General features: G+C 34.5%; 1 protein-coding gene across 1 annotated transcript in view; it reads right to left on the bottom strand.

The window, feature by feature from the left end:
* Khdrbs2 (KH domain containing, RNA binding, signal transduction associated 2) overlaps positions 1 to 16,696 on the bottom strand; it is a 457,500-nt gene that overhangs the window by 33,464 nt on the left and 407,340 nt on the right. The window contains exon 7 of the mRNA XM_005406879.2: positions 14,283 to 14,365. Coding sequence (XP_005406936.2) covers positions 14,283 to 14,365 — 83 coding nt within the window. The remainder of the gene's footprint in view (positions 1 to 14,282; positions 14,366 to 16,696) is intronic.

Below are 16,696 nucleotides of genomic sequence, written 5' to 3'. Positions count from 1 at the left end.
CTGGTGAGGGGAAAAAGGAACCCTTCTCCACTGTTGCTGGCAGTGTAGACTGGTGCAACCACTGTGAAAATTAGTGTGGAGATTTCTCAAAAAACTAGGATTAGAGGTCCCATTTGACCCAGGTATTCCCCTTCTAGGAAGTTTTCCAGATGAATTGAAAACATACCACAGCAATAAATGTGCACCCATGTTTATAGCAGCACAATTTGTCATAGCTAAATCTTGGAAACAACCCAAATGCCCATCAATTGAGGAATGGATAAAAAAGTCATATTTTTATACAATGGAATATTTTTATACAATGGAATGTTGTATATTATACAATGGAATATTGAATATTGTATATTTTATACAAAATGAATATTGTTTAATTTTATACAATGGAATATACAAGTTGTATTTTTATACAATGGAATATTACTCAGTTAAACAGAAAGATAAACACAAGGCTTTTATAGGTAAATGCATGCAACTACAGACCACACTCATAAGTGAAATAAATCAGACTCACATGTGGAAACATCATATTTTCTCCCGAGTGTAAGGAACTGAAAGATTAAATAAAATATGAAAGATATAATAGATACTATGAAAGGGAAAGAAACTGCTCAAAAGTAAAGTATAGCTGGGATCAGGTAAAGGAGAAAAGAAAGAAAGAAGAAAGGAAATATATATACACCATAAGATAGCTAAGATAATTGTACTACTAATTTCTGTTAGTTTATTGAAAGGAACAGTTAGTGTTTATATTGTTTGATCAATTTTGCATGTCTATTTCTGGTAATCTGAACAACTACTTTGAAGAAACAATATGCAATATAACAACCATTGTTAATTTCCTGTTATTTTATTTTGAAATTCTCTATCATTTTTTTTCTTACTATTTTCTCTTTAAAATAAAAACATCAGGACTGAAGAACACATCTTGGAAATCACAATCTAGCAGAAAAACAAATAAATGTTAAGTGTTAGTCGTAAATTCATTTGCAAATTCTTCAAATGCTGAAACTCTAAAAGTAAGTAGAACCTGCTCAGAGCAGAAGGAATGAAGGAGTCTTACACAAAGCATTGACCCCAGCCAAGAGGGATGGACAAAAAAATAACAGGCAGTGTCAGCAATTGCTTCAAAGTGGGCAGGGGGTTATTGAAGGCAGATGGGGGCTCAGGGCTCAATCTCATGAAAGATGCAGGGGGCAGAGCCTTAAAGATCTTGTACTGGCCATGGTAAACAATTTAGATTTTATCTTAGGAGCCAATGAGAACAGTGAAGGATTTAAGAAGGACATAGACACGATTGTGCTTTAAGGAAACTGCTGGGTGGTATTATCTTCCTCCTTTTTTGAGGCTGTACCATCAGTACTGTACCATAGTGTTAAATACATAATAGATGCGCAACAAAAATTTATTGAATAAATGGATGAGTAATTAAATATCTGTAGAATGAATAATTTTTACAATACTTGTTCACTTTGTTCTTTAACACTCTATTCTTTGCATCCATGAACTCATACTTATTTATTAAATTAAAATGGCTGTGGGAAATTTTCATATTAAAATTAGGTATGTGTGGATATAACTCAAAATTATTTTATATCAGGAGATACAACATTCAGGATCTGCAGCATAAGTAGTAAGTCTATTTTTCACAGCTCTGCACACATTAAAAAGTAAACAGAAAACAATAGCTGGTGATTCTGGACTAACTTCAATCAGCAGTTCACAAGAACATTTTTAAAGAATTTGGTGGATACTGAGAGCATTATATAAATTAAAACTAATATTTTGGAGGCTCAAAGTCAAATGTCAGAATTGTAAACAAGCATTATTTGCTCAGTTTTTTTACTAGTACTTCAAAATATCTTCAGTAAAGATGAAAGCCACATTTATTAAATGTTACTTTCTTGTTGATTTAAATCATCCCCACCCCCTTTCCACTTCTACCACCTGAATTTTAGAATTGAGAATTTAAAAATGGAGTCTTCAACATTCAAAATTACTCATTTTAAAACACATTACTTTTTTTTGTTTCTTTGATATTCTTTTTTTCCCCTCCCAGAAGCAATAGGATATTTCTGTCTCCAGCACAACTAGAACAACTGCTTTTCTTTTTTATTAATTATAAAGAAAAGAAAAATAATAAATCAGTGGTATAAAATTTCAAAACATGATTGTAGGAGAGTATGCCTATATCATTTGATCAATTTTCATGCCTATATCTTGTAATATGAGCCATTACTTTTTATTTTAAAGAGAATAATAAAAAACACCAATATCAAAATACCAACAACACAGACAAAAACAAAACAAAGTGAAAACAATAAAAATGATACAGGGTTTCAGAACAAAATGATAGGAATTAACAGTGGTTGTTATATTACACATTGTACTTTGAAGATAATAATACGCAATGTACTAACCTGCTTTTCTTCACTTAGCCAAAAAAATTCATGAGACGCTATTATGTGCCACATACTATTCAAAGTGCTAGTGTGTACGGCAGTCAACAGAATAAATATACTTGCATTCATGAAATTCACAAGTAAAATTTGGAAAAATTAGACAAAGTTCAACAGTTGTCAGTATGGAAGCTGGAGAAGCAGAAAAAATCACAGGTAAAGTGGGTGAGAAATGCATTCCTGAAGAGGACATTTGGAGTTACAAAAGCAAGCCTCAGAAATTTAGGAGAAGCCCATTACCGGCAAAGGGGAAGAAAACGTGAAGGCCTTAGGCATGGAGCCTGCGTAAGGAACTCAAGAAATGGCAAAAGTCAGTGTACCAAGACAGCAGAAGCAAGGCAGCAGAATGAGATGGGGGAGGACAAGTGGCATGAGTTTCCTGTCTATTGCGAAGTGCAGTCTTTCCCAAGGCTGCCTCCCTAGGCCTGTCCCCTTCCCCATCAGAAGATTCCCAAGATTTCTCTAGCTAGAAATGCTGTAACTTCTAGGAAGAAGTTGTTAGAATGTCCAATAACGTGCAAATAGCATGTCATGGTGTTAAGTACAATATTGTCATGGTAAAAAAGGGACTTCTGAAAATCCAAATTTTAAAAGCTAATTCTTATACTTAAGTGCAAAGGAACATAGCAATTTAGGAGAGCATTAATGTATTTCAAAGCAATGAAATGTGCTTACCTATTGGTAACCAAATTGTATAAGTGAGCAGTGGTCTCTGAATCCACTGTCATGAGTAACACTAAATGCAGAAAGAAGGGAAGACACACTCATAGGACTTACTGTGCTCCTGCTCATTTCAGGCATCTAGAAATGAAATTCTGAACCATTAAAACAGATGAGAACACAACAAAAGTATGATACATCCAGTCATAAGAGGAAGGGAAAAAATAAACACTAAGTAACTGCTCTTTAGGAGTGAACCCATTATATATATTACACTGTGTATATACATTACAGTGTACATACAGTGTAATATATATATATATATATCAGTAAATCCTTGACCTGAGTAACTTAATAAATTTTAACTTGATAAATGAGCAATGTCTATAATACAAGTACTATGTGATGGTGACCATCAGATGATCACAAGTGAGCCAATGGTTCTTCTCCCCTCCCTCTCTCTCTCTCACTCTTGCCTCCCCCATCCAACGTGTGGGATTTGGGTGATCATGTCCCAACACCATGAGGCTATGGAGGAGATCTCATCTGCAGAGGAGGAGAAAAAGGCAGAGGAATCCCTCGCTTCAAAAGATCAGGGAGATGTGTAAAATGTGGGAAACAGGGCAAAATTTTGTAGAAAAGCACCCTAATAAGGCTGTAGCAGTGCAAATGATGAATCTCTTCAACCACAGTGCAATGTCACATTTTGATGAAATCCTTAAAGAAGGCAAAAGCAAGTGTCATTGGGTAGGTTCCTTGTAGTGCACGAAAAGAAAAAAGATTCTATTGAGCCAATAGGTAACAGTGATTCCATGAGTGATAGTGAAAGTCCTCGTACACAATAACCCTCCTTGCTCACCTGCCTCACACCAGCCCTGAACATTTTACATGTAAGTGCAGGTTAATTTGATTATTTTTCTTTATATTTTGTATTTTCTTTATTATTTTGTATTATATTACAATATTGTAATAATTTTACGTAAATATTTTCAGATTGTAGAACAAATCATTTGAGTTTCCATTATTCTTATGGGGAAATTTGCTTTGCTACACAAGTGCTTTGGATTACAAGCATGTTTCCAAAAAAAATTATGTCACAAATCAAGGTTTTACTGTATGTATATAATACATACAGTTTAAATTTTGTCAACAATCTCATTTCCTTCTATTTAAAATTATAGATACATATTCATTGGAATAAATGTGAGACTTAAATATAAAAACATACAGCCCAAATTATTGAGTCATCATATGGTGTACATATTTTTATACATTTCTTTTTCATTCAAGAAATTTTCAATTTAGAAATTAGCTTTTATTCTGAGCACAATCATAGAAGTAAAATGTAGAATTTATCCTTCCTGATAGTAGAAATAATCATTTGCATATATGATAATATGATTTGATGAGAATTGCCTATCATTACATTTGCTGTTAAAAATAAAAACACTATGAAAATAATACATACCAAATATATGTATAGTGTTAACAAGTTTCAAGTGAGAGATAATTAAAATAGGTGTTAAAGAAATCAAACTCAAATGTTTTTATTTAAATGGCAAAATGTCGATCATTTTATGTGTTCAAAATACTGAATCAAGTGGATCACCTCTTTGCCAAATGCAAGTATCTTTCTCCATGCTCAAATAGCAGCAATTTTCATAAAGTGCTAACAAGAAAAAGTTTCAGATTTTACATTTCTAAAGTATTCTTGAAAATTGCATTAAGATTTCATAAATGGTTTTTGTCTTGGTTACTTTTTTCTCACTGCTGGGACAAAATACCTGACGCCCAAAATTGAGGAAGGAAAGGTTTATTTCGCTTACAGTTCGCGGAGGTTTCAGTCTGTACTTGGCAGATTATAAGGCAGAGTGGCACATGGCAGAGAGCTACAGCTCATGGCAACAGAACACAGCACAGCAAAAGCAACAAGCACACACACCAGCGAGGAATGGGGGAGGAATGGCCTCAAGCACTCTTTTCCTCTCCCTTACATACGCAAACTATCCACCCCAGGGCGGGTGCAGCTCTCACACCCACAATCAATCAACTCTAAAAGCCTGCCCCATGGCCGCATGAGGCTTTGGGGGGACACACAGACAAACCATAACAGTTTTAAAATATTTTTGAAAGTTTTGTATGGTTTTATTTATTTATTCCTTTCATTTGGCTAATGTTATGCAGAAACCATTATGGTACAGAGCATCAGTGTGTAAATAAATAGAAGACAATTTTGTTTCTTTCAAAATTAACTAATAAACTATATGAAACATACATAGATATGTAGCCAGGTAGATAGATAACACAATCAACTATCGAATCTACTATTCAATAGTTAATTGTAGAGAAATGACTGTTTCTCTGTCTAGTTTGTCTGGAAATAGTAGATGACATAAACTTCTCACTCAAAAGTGAGAAAAAACTGTGATTATGAGAATTCCAGACTCAAAGGGGAGCAGAGGAAGGCCTTGGTTGTCTGACTCACTTGTTGGAAAGTCAGTACTTTTTTTAAATTGATATGCACAGTGCTGAAAGAAAGATATTTAAACTTATAAGTGAGAGCTGCTACTTTCTGTTTTTATGAGTCTGTCATCTTGGGCAAACCACTTCATCTCTCTGAACTCCAACATCACCTTTAATATAGGTAATAATTTTATCTACCTCAAATATTAGTGAGGTAGCCTGATAGCTCCACGATAAGTGCCTGGTACATATCAGGGACTCAGGAACTACTAATAATAGGTGATTCTCCAATTAATGAAGGCATAAACATAAAGCTCCTCTTTTTCATCTTCATAAAGGTTACAGTGCTGAGAAAGATTTCATCTTGAAGTATTTTGAGACATTCAATAACTGTACATGCCTTCCTAAGTTTCAGCTGATGATATTTAATGTGCACAGGATGAAATATGGGCTGATTATTCATGAGGGAAGTGACATATTTGTTCTGCTCATAGATTAAAGATCAAGATAGATGATCTATATAAAGCATCCGGCATAGAATTCAGCTTTGCAATGATTCCCTTTATAGAAATTGATATTTTGAGAGCACCACCTCATGCCCCAAATGAGAGAAAATTACATTTCTCTGTGCCTTTGTTTTCTGAATTTAACACAGTGCATGCATTTCTGCAAGTCATCTACTATTATCAACACTATTTAATCATTTATTTTCAATTTACATTGTAGTTTTCACTTATTTTGGTCCTTGATTTCATATCTGAAATGGGTGAGCAATTTTGTAACAAAAACTTTATCTTCTGTTTTATTGTATACAATTATCACTGGATTGCAGAAACTGTATAGTATAAATAGACCATCAACTGATTAATTAGGCTCAGTGGTACGTGACATTATTAAATGAACTGTCACATGCCTTTAGTACAAATACACAGAAACTATTGAACCCTGGTTTGAAATGGATACAATTTTAACGGTTCATACATATTCCTTTGGCTGAGTCATAATTCATAAGTAGGATTCTGATGCTGTAAACATTGGTATGACTTATAATTAAATACCATAATCCAGGTGACTCTGAGGCTGGATGCATTGATGCAAGTTACACTATGACCATGTGTTCCTAATGACTTATATTTCCATTCAAATCACAGATGGGATCTCAGCTATGCTGTGTAATTTTCTAAAATCAGTTGTTACTTATGGAAGCATTTTCTTTTTACACACCAGGCTTGAGAATTTAAGTAAGTGTAACAAACTCCAGGAAAACAGTATGTGCATTGATAACAATGATCTTGCTTTGACAAAACTTGTTTTGTTGCGAGGAAACATGACCACCTGCATCCAGAAACTCCAGGCATGTGATTGAAGTAAGGTAAGGTTCTGACTGTTCATGTGTGAATGCATTATGAAGCCTGCATACTGCTACACATTAGTAATGCTAAATTACTGCAAACAGAGTGGAAATCAGTTCTCAAATTGCTTGCCATCTTGCACCACCATCGTGGCATGCTTTGAACTGAAATATACTCATGCATTTTCACTTGGTCTTTCTCTGGTTCTGAGGCTGTGGGTGATGGTACCTTAGTCCAGAGTACAAGTCCCTTTGTTACGTTCTAATACCTCTTCAGCCTCTGGCCTTATCCCTTGTTCATACATATGGCTCTATGCCTTCCCAAGGCCCTGAGCCCTGGGGCATCGTGATCTCCATTTATATGCTATTTCCTCTGTTTGTTCACCTGGCAAGTATATAAGGTCTGCCTAGATTCTAGACCAGTGGTCAGTCTCTCACTGGTATTTCCAATCTCCAGACAAGGCATTACCTCTTTCTATTTGTTTTCTGCAGAATTTTGCTCATATCTTCAGACAGAAAACTGTCATTGTCTCAGAGCTGTTTTTTTTTTGTTTTTTTAATCTCTTCCTCTGACACAACGGTTCACAACATCTAATAAGCATCACAAGGGCACTGCTAAAATGCAGAATCCTAAACTTCATGCTTTAGATTCTGATTCAGCTGGCTTCATCAGGGAGCAGAAATTTGTAAGTTCATTTGCAGCATTTCTGAATACATAGAAGTCTGGCTTTATTTTTTGTTTGTTTCTTTCCATAAGTCCAGAATGGTGACACTGAGTAAAAGCTTGTTGAATGACTACATGAGTAGTTTTGAAAAACTACATAATTTCTATGTGAATAATTTTTAAGCCACCTAATCGTACAACCATATAGATTCAGAGCTATCGCTACAAATATTCTCATGGAATATTTATTTGTGGCCAGTGTCAATTTAGAGGCTGCTGCTAACACTTATCCTTGGTAATGTTTTCCCAAAAATTTCATGAAAAGGAATTTGAGTAAAACAGATAAATATAAGATGTGCTAAGAAGTATAACTGGTATGCTCATTTTAATAACTACCATTCAACAAAGAAGCTCAAAACCAACCATGACAGGCCTAAGCAGCAAGGCAAAATGTCATAGAGATAAATGTTTATTTCTGTGTTTAGGATAAAAAAATAAACTGGAAAGATGCAGGTTGGTGTTAGAACTGACTTGAAAGCCATTCTTTAGGAAGAACCTGGTGTTCACTTGAAAAGAAGTTCAGTATACCCAGTAATGTGAAATGGACGCTTAAAATCACACAGGCATAGTACAGCATGTTGACAACTTTGGAAATAAGCTGAGAACATAACAGTGGCATTTTTTTGTGTGCTCTCAGCTCCTGTGACAGATCTCAAGATCACTGTGCCAAACTTTCAAATGAACACCTGGACCACTGGAAATGTCTTAGAAGAGAAAACTGGTTACTTGATAAAACTAGAGGAATGATAAATCAAGAAAAGTTGAAGAAAACTATGTCTCTGTGAGCATCCACCATAGTCTACTTTGCTTCTGGTACAATAACACTGAATAACAAGCAATTGTAGACTATCAACATCATACAAAAATACAGTTACTAATGCTCATTATTTTGGGAGTGGTTGAGGTTGGTTGATCTAGGCTGATTGCTGGGTCAGAGTTCTGTTCCAAGCTATCAATGGACCGGGGCTCCACTTTGCCTGAGTTTGGACCCCTGCACACTACTGCAGTCTACACCAGAGGTGGCAGCCACTAGGGAAGCTCTTCTCACAGCAAAGGCAAGGGAAGTGGGAGATGCACAAACCTCCTAAGGCTCAGGTGCAGAAGTGGCATTATTGTGTTAGTCAGAAGATGCGCGGTAGTGAGGAGTCAGAGAAATATTCGGCCCCATTTGTAGAAGGACAAAAAAACTACATAACCCATTGCAAAAGGAGAGGAGAGGAACTCCAACCAATACCCCATTTGGATTAGAGATTGACAAAGGGACATGATCTTCATTAAGAAAGGCAGATTGGTGGAACGAAACAAAAGCTATACTTCTGCGCCTGTCGCTTCATGAGTCAGGTTAGAGACCAATGCAAGTAAATAGAGATCCACCCTCAGGGAGTACCTGTTACATCAGGTTAAGATTTTCCTAGTAAGCTTAGGAAATAGGCTTAAACATGGAGTAAAGTGTCTAGGAAGTAATATGATATTAGTACAAAAGGCCCAGTTTTTGGAATTGGACGGAAATCACTTCAAAGCTTGGAGCTATTATTTATTAAACTATGAAGTTCCTGCCATGGTAAACATTCAAAGTCCTAGTTTCCTTATTTGTAACATGAACATAAAACTACCTACCTCATGTATAATGTCTACAGAGTACCTAATATAAGTATCTGGCACATAATAAGTGCTCAGTACTATGGTTTTATTGCCCTTACATTGTGAGAAACTTACTACTTTGGGAAACAATCAAGTGTTCCTTACCCAACCTTTTAGAATTTTATTTTTCAACTTTCATACATCTCCTATAATTTAATATTATTGAGTATTATATAACGCAAGCTACAACTACTTTATTTCCAATCCAAAAGCTCTGAAACCAAATATTTTTTCTTAAATTGTGTTTCTGATATAATCTGGCAACAAAATTCCAATTTAAATGGGTAAGAAGCTATTTGTATTCATTTACATTGGACCTGGAATAATTATTTGTACATTTGAATACAATAATATTAATATGTATTTTGGATCCAGATGACACCAGAGGCAATGTAGAATATAGACTATATGTTGAACCAGCTTTCTAAAATACAAACAATTTTGGATATGAGACATCTGATCTACAATACTGCAAAGACAGGGTTGAAAACCTGTGATTTAATGTACTGCCTTTGTTCACAGTCCTATTTCCAGCACTGGCAAACCCTTAATAAGCATTAATTTCATGTGAGAGCAAAAGATGGTAAGGATGTTATAAGGGAATTTTAACTATGGAAAATGAATATCATCTGTGGTTTTTTTTTTTTTAACTGTATCCGATATTTATCCCAGGAAAATTCTATTTCCTTCTGAGGTCCTCTCAGGATCTTGTTTTTGTTTTTTCAGCTCTAAGATTTCAGTGCTCGTCTTTTGCATCCTGACTGTGGTGTCAGGAGAAAAATCTTTTGCTTTTCTTATTCTCAGGAGGCAGGTGCAAAATAGCGAGACCTGGAAGTTGTTTCCTGTTTGGTTTTTAATATTTTTACATGCAAATTGACTAAGATATCAAAGAAGGCAACAAAAGCATAGACAAATTATTCAAGAAAGAAATGAAAGACAAAGAGATGGAGAAGCTGTTGAGCTCCGACTACAAACTACTGGCTAAACAACAACAATGGAAAAACTCATAATTTCATCTAGAAATAAATTTGGTTTCAACAACTTGTATGTTTGATGAAATTCTACCCAAATACTACTCCTGTTCCTGAGAACCATATCAAGACTTCCTTGTTTTCTTTATTACTTCAACTAAATACTCTAGCACTCTTAAATATCTTATCATCTGATCAATCTGAAGAACATATAGTTCCTTAATGATGAATCATGTTGTTATTCCTTTATATCGTCACATTATAATGCCCTTGTCTGACTAAGTTGCACCTAGGAGTGAGATATAAGGTTGTCCTTGGCTCCTCCTGAAAGCCTTCTGATTCTGTCTGGCTCTACCTTTTCTGCTTAGATGGCTGCCCACATTCTCTCATATCTTCTAGTAGTCCTTTTAGCATAGAACTTATTGCATGCTATGCATTTATTTGTCTTGTCCCTTAATTATTTACAAATAGACTCCTGGGCCATTGATAGGGCATCTTCCCAAATCATGTACTGTCCTTAAATAGCCATTTGGAAGGATTCCTTAAGACTATGGCTTTGGAAGAAGTTTCTATACACTGACTTCTCTATTCTGATTATTTTGTAAAGCAGAACATAGACAACAGTGGCCATGACTACCTACAGCCATGTTTTGTTTAAGTGTTTAATTTCTTTAAATCAATTGCCAGCATCTAAAAATCAGGATATTGTACTGGGAAACTGTTGCAAGACTATATTTTCCCAAAATGGCTGTGATGGTTTAGATCTAACTTGTCTTCCAAAACACTCATTTGTCAGATCTGAAGTGATCGAAAGGCCACTGGATCATGGAGTTGCTCTACTCATCGTTGAACCCACCTATGGATGGGTTCATAGCAGAATGCGCTGTCAGGAGGAGTGGCCATCACAGATTTTCCTTAATCTATGATCTGCTAACAATTCTTGCTTAACATTTGGGTATCAGGCAATTTTCTCAAAATCTTGTAAAATTACATGATTTCAGAAGGCTGATCTCTGAAAATGTTAATATCTTTGAGACATACATAAAAATGGAGTATGAGAACTTGACAGAATTTGTTCCAATTAAAGGTGTTACTCACAGGATGGAACTTGTTGTACGTCAAAGACTTCAAGGGAGTGAAACCGCCGGAAACAGCAAGAGAAGTTCTACAGTTTGAAGCTCACATAATAAACTCATCAATCTATTTCTTTACTTCTTCTTTTGATAGTCACACAGCAAGAGAAAAGGCTGATTGGAGATTGCTTAGATTATCCTCTTTAGCAGTCATTCATATGTCATTCAGTTAGGCTGCCTCCTGAGTAATCTTCAGTAAAGTACCTTTTCTGATCCATTTGAAATTTTCCAGAACTAATGATGTCTTACAAAACAACAGGGATTAATTAAAGTTGCTAAAGCTTCTGAACTCCAGGTGAACCTTTGTAGGGTTGTCACCTGGTGAACTTCCTCTGTCGTCTCGGGTGAGGATGATAGAATTACGCCACTTAAGTGTCTCCAGCCTCACACCTGCTATCCACATATCTGCGCTCACGTGCGCTAACTACTCAGTTAAAGGCACACAAAAGAACTCCCTTCATCTCCGTTCTGCTAAGTCACACATTTTCTTTTCTTTCATCTTCAAGATTTTAAACCAGCATTTCTTCTGACTGGGACTGGCACAAATCAAATAATATTTATATTCTTTGCCAAAGTAATGTTCAAGTGCTTTATAAATTCTGGAGAAATTGAATGCTCATGTTTCATTTTATTTTTTTAGAAATGTTTTTCCTCCATAAATTCAAATCTTATACTTCAAAGTTCAACTGAAGAGTCACCACTTGAAAAAAAACTAGACTGAAACTGATAAAAAAGGAACTTTTTCTGTCCTAATTTCTAACAGTTGATTACCCTCTAAATGTTTATTTATTCAAAAGAAGTAAATAAATATTTATAAGAAGTTATATAACACATTCAAAGAGTTTGCTATTAACTCTTCAAATTGTTAGAGAAGTATTAAAATATATTAAAATTAAAAGATAAGTATTTTTGCTGTATGGTTGCACACTTAATGTACTACTGTGCAATGGTTTACTACCAATTCAAGAACATTACAGACGTTCCAATTTGAAAATATTACAGATTTTCTAAATATGTAGCCAATTTGCACAAAATGCTCGGTTTAGTGTTTGTGATGTGATGTCAAAGATTCCTGTCTCCTAAATAACTGCTGTGTTCCAGTAACTGGAACAATGAAAATATTACTCACAGCAGAAGCCCCTGGCTGGTCCTGGCTCTTCCAGTTAACCAACTACAAACTAACCAATTACTCATTGTGGAGGAGGATCATTCCCATAGCGATATTGAAAGTCACACTTGGCTTCAAAGGCGGCTGTTCATGCTCATCTTTTCCATAATTGTTCTCAGTGTTTTCTCGAAGTGGAACTCCCTCACTGTTTTCACGGTGCCATCCCTCAGCTCACTGAAAATCTAAACTCTGCATACACATAGCAAGCTTCCTTTGGGTCAGAATGACCTTAAAGTGTTACTTTCTTAGCCATCTGCCTCATCCAAATATTACTTAATAGTCCTTAAAGGAGACTTAGTATTCAGGTCCCATTCGGTGACCGCAAACTTGGTCAGTGAATGATTCATGCCATAATGATTTTGAATGATTAGTTCTACAGACTTCTGTCTACTGAATAAGGGAGAGGAGCACTTAACTATTACATGGGTCATCTCTATTTTCTATGAGAAGAATCAAGATGTAATATGTACAGGCACAAATTGCTTATGATGAATGTGATCATTATGTATATCAAAAGTATATAATAAAATTAATTTTAAAATATAATTTGTTTCATACAAATTTTATTCATACTTGCCAAAACACATGAACAACCTATGTGTCCTACAGTTGGTGAATGATGAAACAAGACTGTGACACATCCATACAGTGAAACATTGTGCAGTAATGAAAAGGAACAGCATATTGATACAATATGCATAAATATCAAGTGCATTATGGTAAAAAATCAGAAGCAACAGGCTATTGTATTTCTTCTACTTATAGGACAGTCTAGAAAGGGCAAAGGTATAGTGACAAGAGACAGATTATAATTTCCAGGGCGCTGTGCTGGGGGAACCCGTGATATCAAAGGACCATGAGAACCTTTTGGGTGGATGAAAATGCTGCACACCTTAATATTTTCAGCAGTTATATTGAAGTCTGCATTTTTTTCAAGTGCATTCGACCTCACTCTAAATGGGTAAGTTTTACTGTAAATAGCACCTCAAAAATGTGACTTTAAAGGAGTAAAGATTCATAAGTATCACAAATTTGGGGTAAATCTAAATATATTCAACCATCATTAGAGATCCATGACAAAAGGAAAGGAATTTTTTACTTTGCAAGATATTTTAAGAATTTGCTCCTGGCTTTTGTGGCTTTCTTCGTGGTAACCTGCTGTGTGTCCCCAGGGTGCACTTTTATTTTTATTTTTGTTTATCTCTTTTCCTGGGCCCTGGCTTGCTCTGCAAAGCCAGTTTCTCCCTTACTTTTCCCTTTTAATTTTTCCTACCTCCAATAACTCCGCCACCATTAAATAAGAAAGAATATGCCCCTTTTCCAAGTACCAATAACATATCCCTATCTTTTGTTTTTCAAATGAAAATTACATTTTAGAAGTCACATTGAACAAGTTCCTTGATTTTACTGCTACCTTAATTACAAGTTTACTAAAATAATCTCTAAAAACTAGAGTATTTAGCTAGAAATAAGCCTGTTTAATGAGTTGATTAGTCATGATGATCAGTCTCAAAACAACGTATTAGTATAATTTCACTGTTTGCACTTGCAAGATTCTCATACTTTGCTTCTCATACATAGTCTAGTAAGCAACTTAATAATTTAAAAAGATAACAGAGGAGAGCCAACTGCTTGAAGCTCTTGCACAAGATAACATATTCAGATTCAAGAAATGACACCCCTATGATGGCTGCTTTCGACTGGCAGTGCCTCACCTTTGTGTTTGTGGCGCATAGCTGCTGTCATAAGCCTCATAGGTCTGCTCGTCATACTCCTCTCCATAGCCATCATCATATCCCTGAGACAGAAGACAGTAGAAACTTGGATTACAAAATTTGTCTTATGAACTCTGGTCTACTTTGGTTAATGAGGTTTTCTACAGTATGACCTTGGCTTAGCTTTTAGGCTTGGTTAGAGAGCATGTATCACATTTTACTAGATTAATAATTCCACATAACCATGAACAATAGTATGTGAGCCAAGTACTAATGTTGATTAATTAAAAGCATATCAAACCTGCTCTAAGATTTATTTAGAGTTGTTACTGATATCAGTGAAGAAATTCAAAATAGAGCAACTTACGTGATAAGAAATGGTGGTGCTAATATGTTTGTTACAACTAAAAGGGAGGTTGTTCCTACTAATCATAATCATAATCATAGTTAAGACACAAAACATAAAGTACAGGATCCTTAAATGGTGCTCAATGTTCAGTAAAAAAAATCTGCAGTCATTATTGATAAAATAAATAACTAAATAAATGGAAAGAGAACAGGAAGGAGTGATACAAAGACTACTTATTTTGTTGGATGCATTATCATTTTCAATCTTAGTAATAAAATAATATTATGTGGTGAGTTTGATTACCTGAGTTATGCTAACCAAATGAATGCTAATTTGTCATCTCAGAGTGCTAAAGCAAGCTAGCAATTACATACTCTAGTTATCAATCACTCGGTGTGTGGTTCAGCGCTTTTTCCTCTGTGGTCATTGACTTTAAAACCTTGCCATCCATCTTGATTTCTCTTTAGTTCTGGAAAGTCCTGTGGCTTTTCTTTTAGATATTTGCTGATACATTCCTTTCCAAAATGTATTTTTACATTCCTACCACTTTATACATTCATTTCAATCTGAAGGCTTATAAATCTGTTTTTGTCTGATGCCAGAAATTGAAATAGAAAATACTGAGATGTATAAATTTCCCCATTTATATTGGCTAAACTTTTAAATCAATTTATTTGGAAAAATAATTTTTTATCACTTTAAGAAAGTTTTTAAAATATTACAAATCCATTTATTTCTTTTGTCTTGCCTGACTTGCCCTTTACACAATGCTATTACGCACACATGACATTTTATGAATTTGACTTCTATTTTTCCATTTTTAAATTCATGATTTCTGCTTTGTCATATTTTTGCCCTGCAGTATGAGATAGTTTCTCCATTTGATCTTTAAATACTTTGATTTTTAAAAATGTAAATATTTTAATATCACCTTTAGAATAGAACATATAAAAGATTCTTCATAACTTTTAAAATTTATACAAGATTTACACACTATTTAAAACAATACTGAAGGTTTTGTTTAAAAATAGTAACAACATGTATTCTTCCCAAACAAGCTGTCTTTATATTTATTAATTTAGCATTTTTGTGTTATTAAGTAGTATAGTTGCATTGCTTGACGTGAATTTCAGCTTTTTTCTATTGTCAGCCATTGAGGTTAAGATTCAGTTCTGTTATAGATTCCTCCCCGTCTTGCTCACATTCCTATTTCCTGATATACTCTTATCATATTTTTGTTAAATATAGTCAATGTCATTATTATTAATAATATATAATTACTATTATTAAAAAATTATATAATACAATTTAATCAAAATTATTATGTAATGTAGTTCTTTAATTTTCCTTTCTATTTAAGTTTTTCTAAAGTTAATGGTCCTTAATTTTACTATGTTCTTGGGTTTCTACTTACTTAGAATTAGTTGTCTTTATTTCACAAATATTCATATAAAACAAGTGATTTTCTAAATCCTCAAAGCCATCTGATAGCTTATCATTTCCCTCCGGGTGACATGGACCCTGGCTCCCTAATATCCACCACTGCAGGCTGGTCCTGGCTGATGGACATCTAGGCCTGAAAGCAGGTGAGTTTGCCTAGGACCGCGTCTAACACTGCACTCTTTTACCAATGTCATCTTTTCTCAGATCTCTATTCTTGCTGAAACATTTCTTTCAGTAACCTCTACTAAGAGGAATTTCAGAAAGAAATATTTTGATTTTCTCTCTTCCTCTTGTTAAGCTTTACACTCACTCTCTTATTCACTGTAGGTTTTTAAATTTTGAAGTGAAATTTTTCAATTGTACAGGGATTTTTGAGTAATAGTATAATAATGAAAACTCATCTACCAACTCTTGAGAATATATACTGATATATATGTTGTCATGTTATATAAATATGTTTTTTCTTTAATTAAAAACTCTTAAGGTCAAAAATTATCTTCAGAAACTTGTGAACTTTGATGCAATGTTTTTTACCATTGCATGTTGCTGGTTACTTGTACATAACCCATATTTGTTTTATTTCTTCTTTTCTTTTTTATTTTATAAATACTCATAATTTTTG

The sequence above is a fragment of the Chinchilla lanigera genome, unplaced genomic scaffold (genome assembly GCF_000276665.1).
Source record: "Chinchilla lanigera isolate Chin_1 unplaced genomic scaffold, ChiLan1.0 scaffold00101, whole genome shotgun sequence".
In the NCBI taxonomy this organism is placed as follows: Eukaryota; Metazoa; Chordata; class Mammalia; order Rodentia; family Chinchillidae; genus Chinchilla; species Chinchilla lanigera.
The sequence above is the reverse complement of the archived record's forward strand: the minus strand, read 5'-3'. Positions and strand labels throughout refer to the sequence as shown.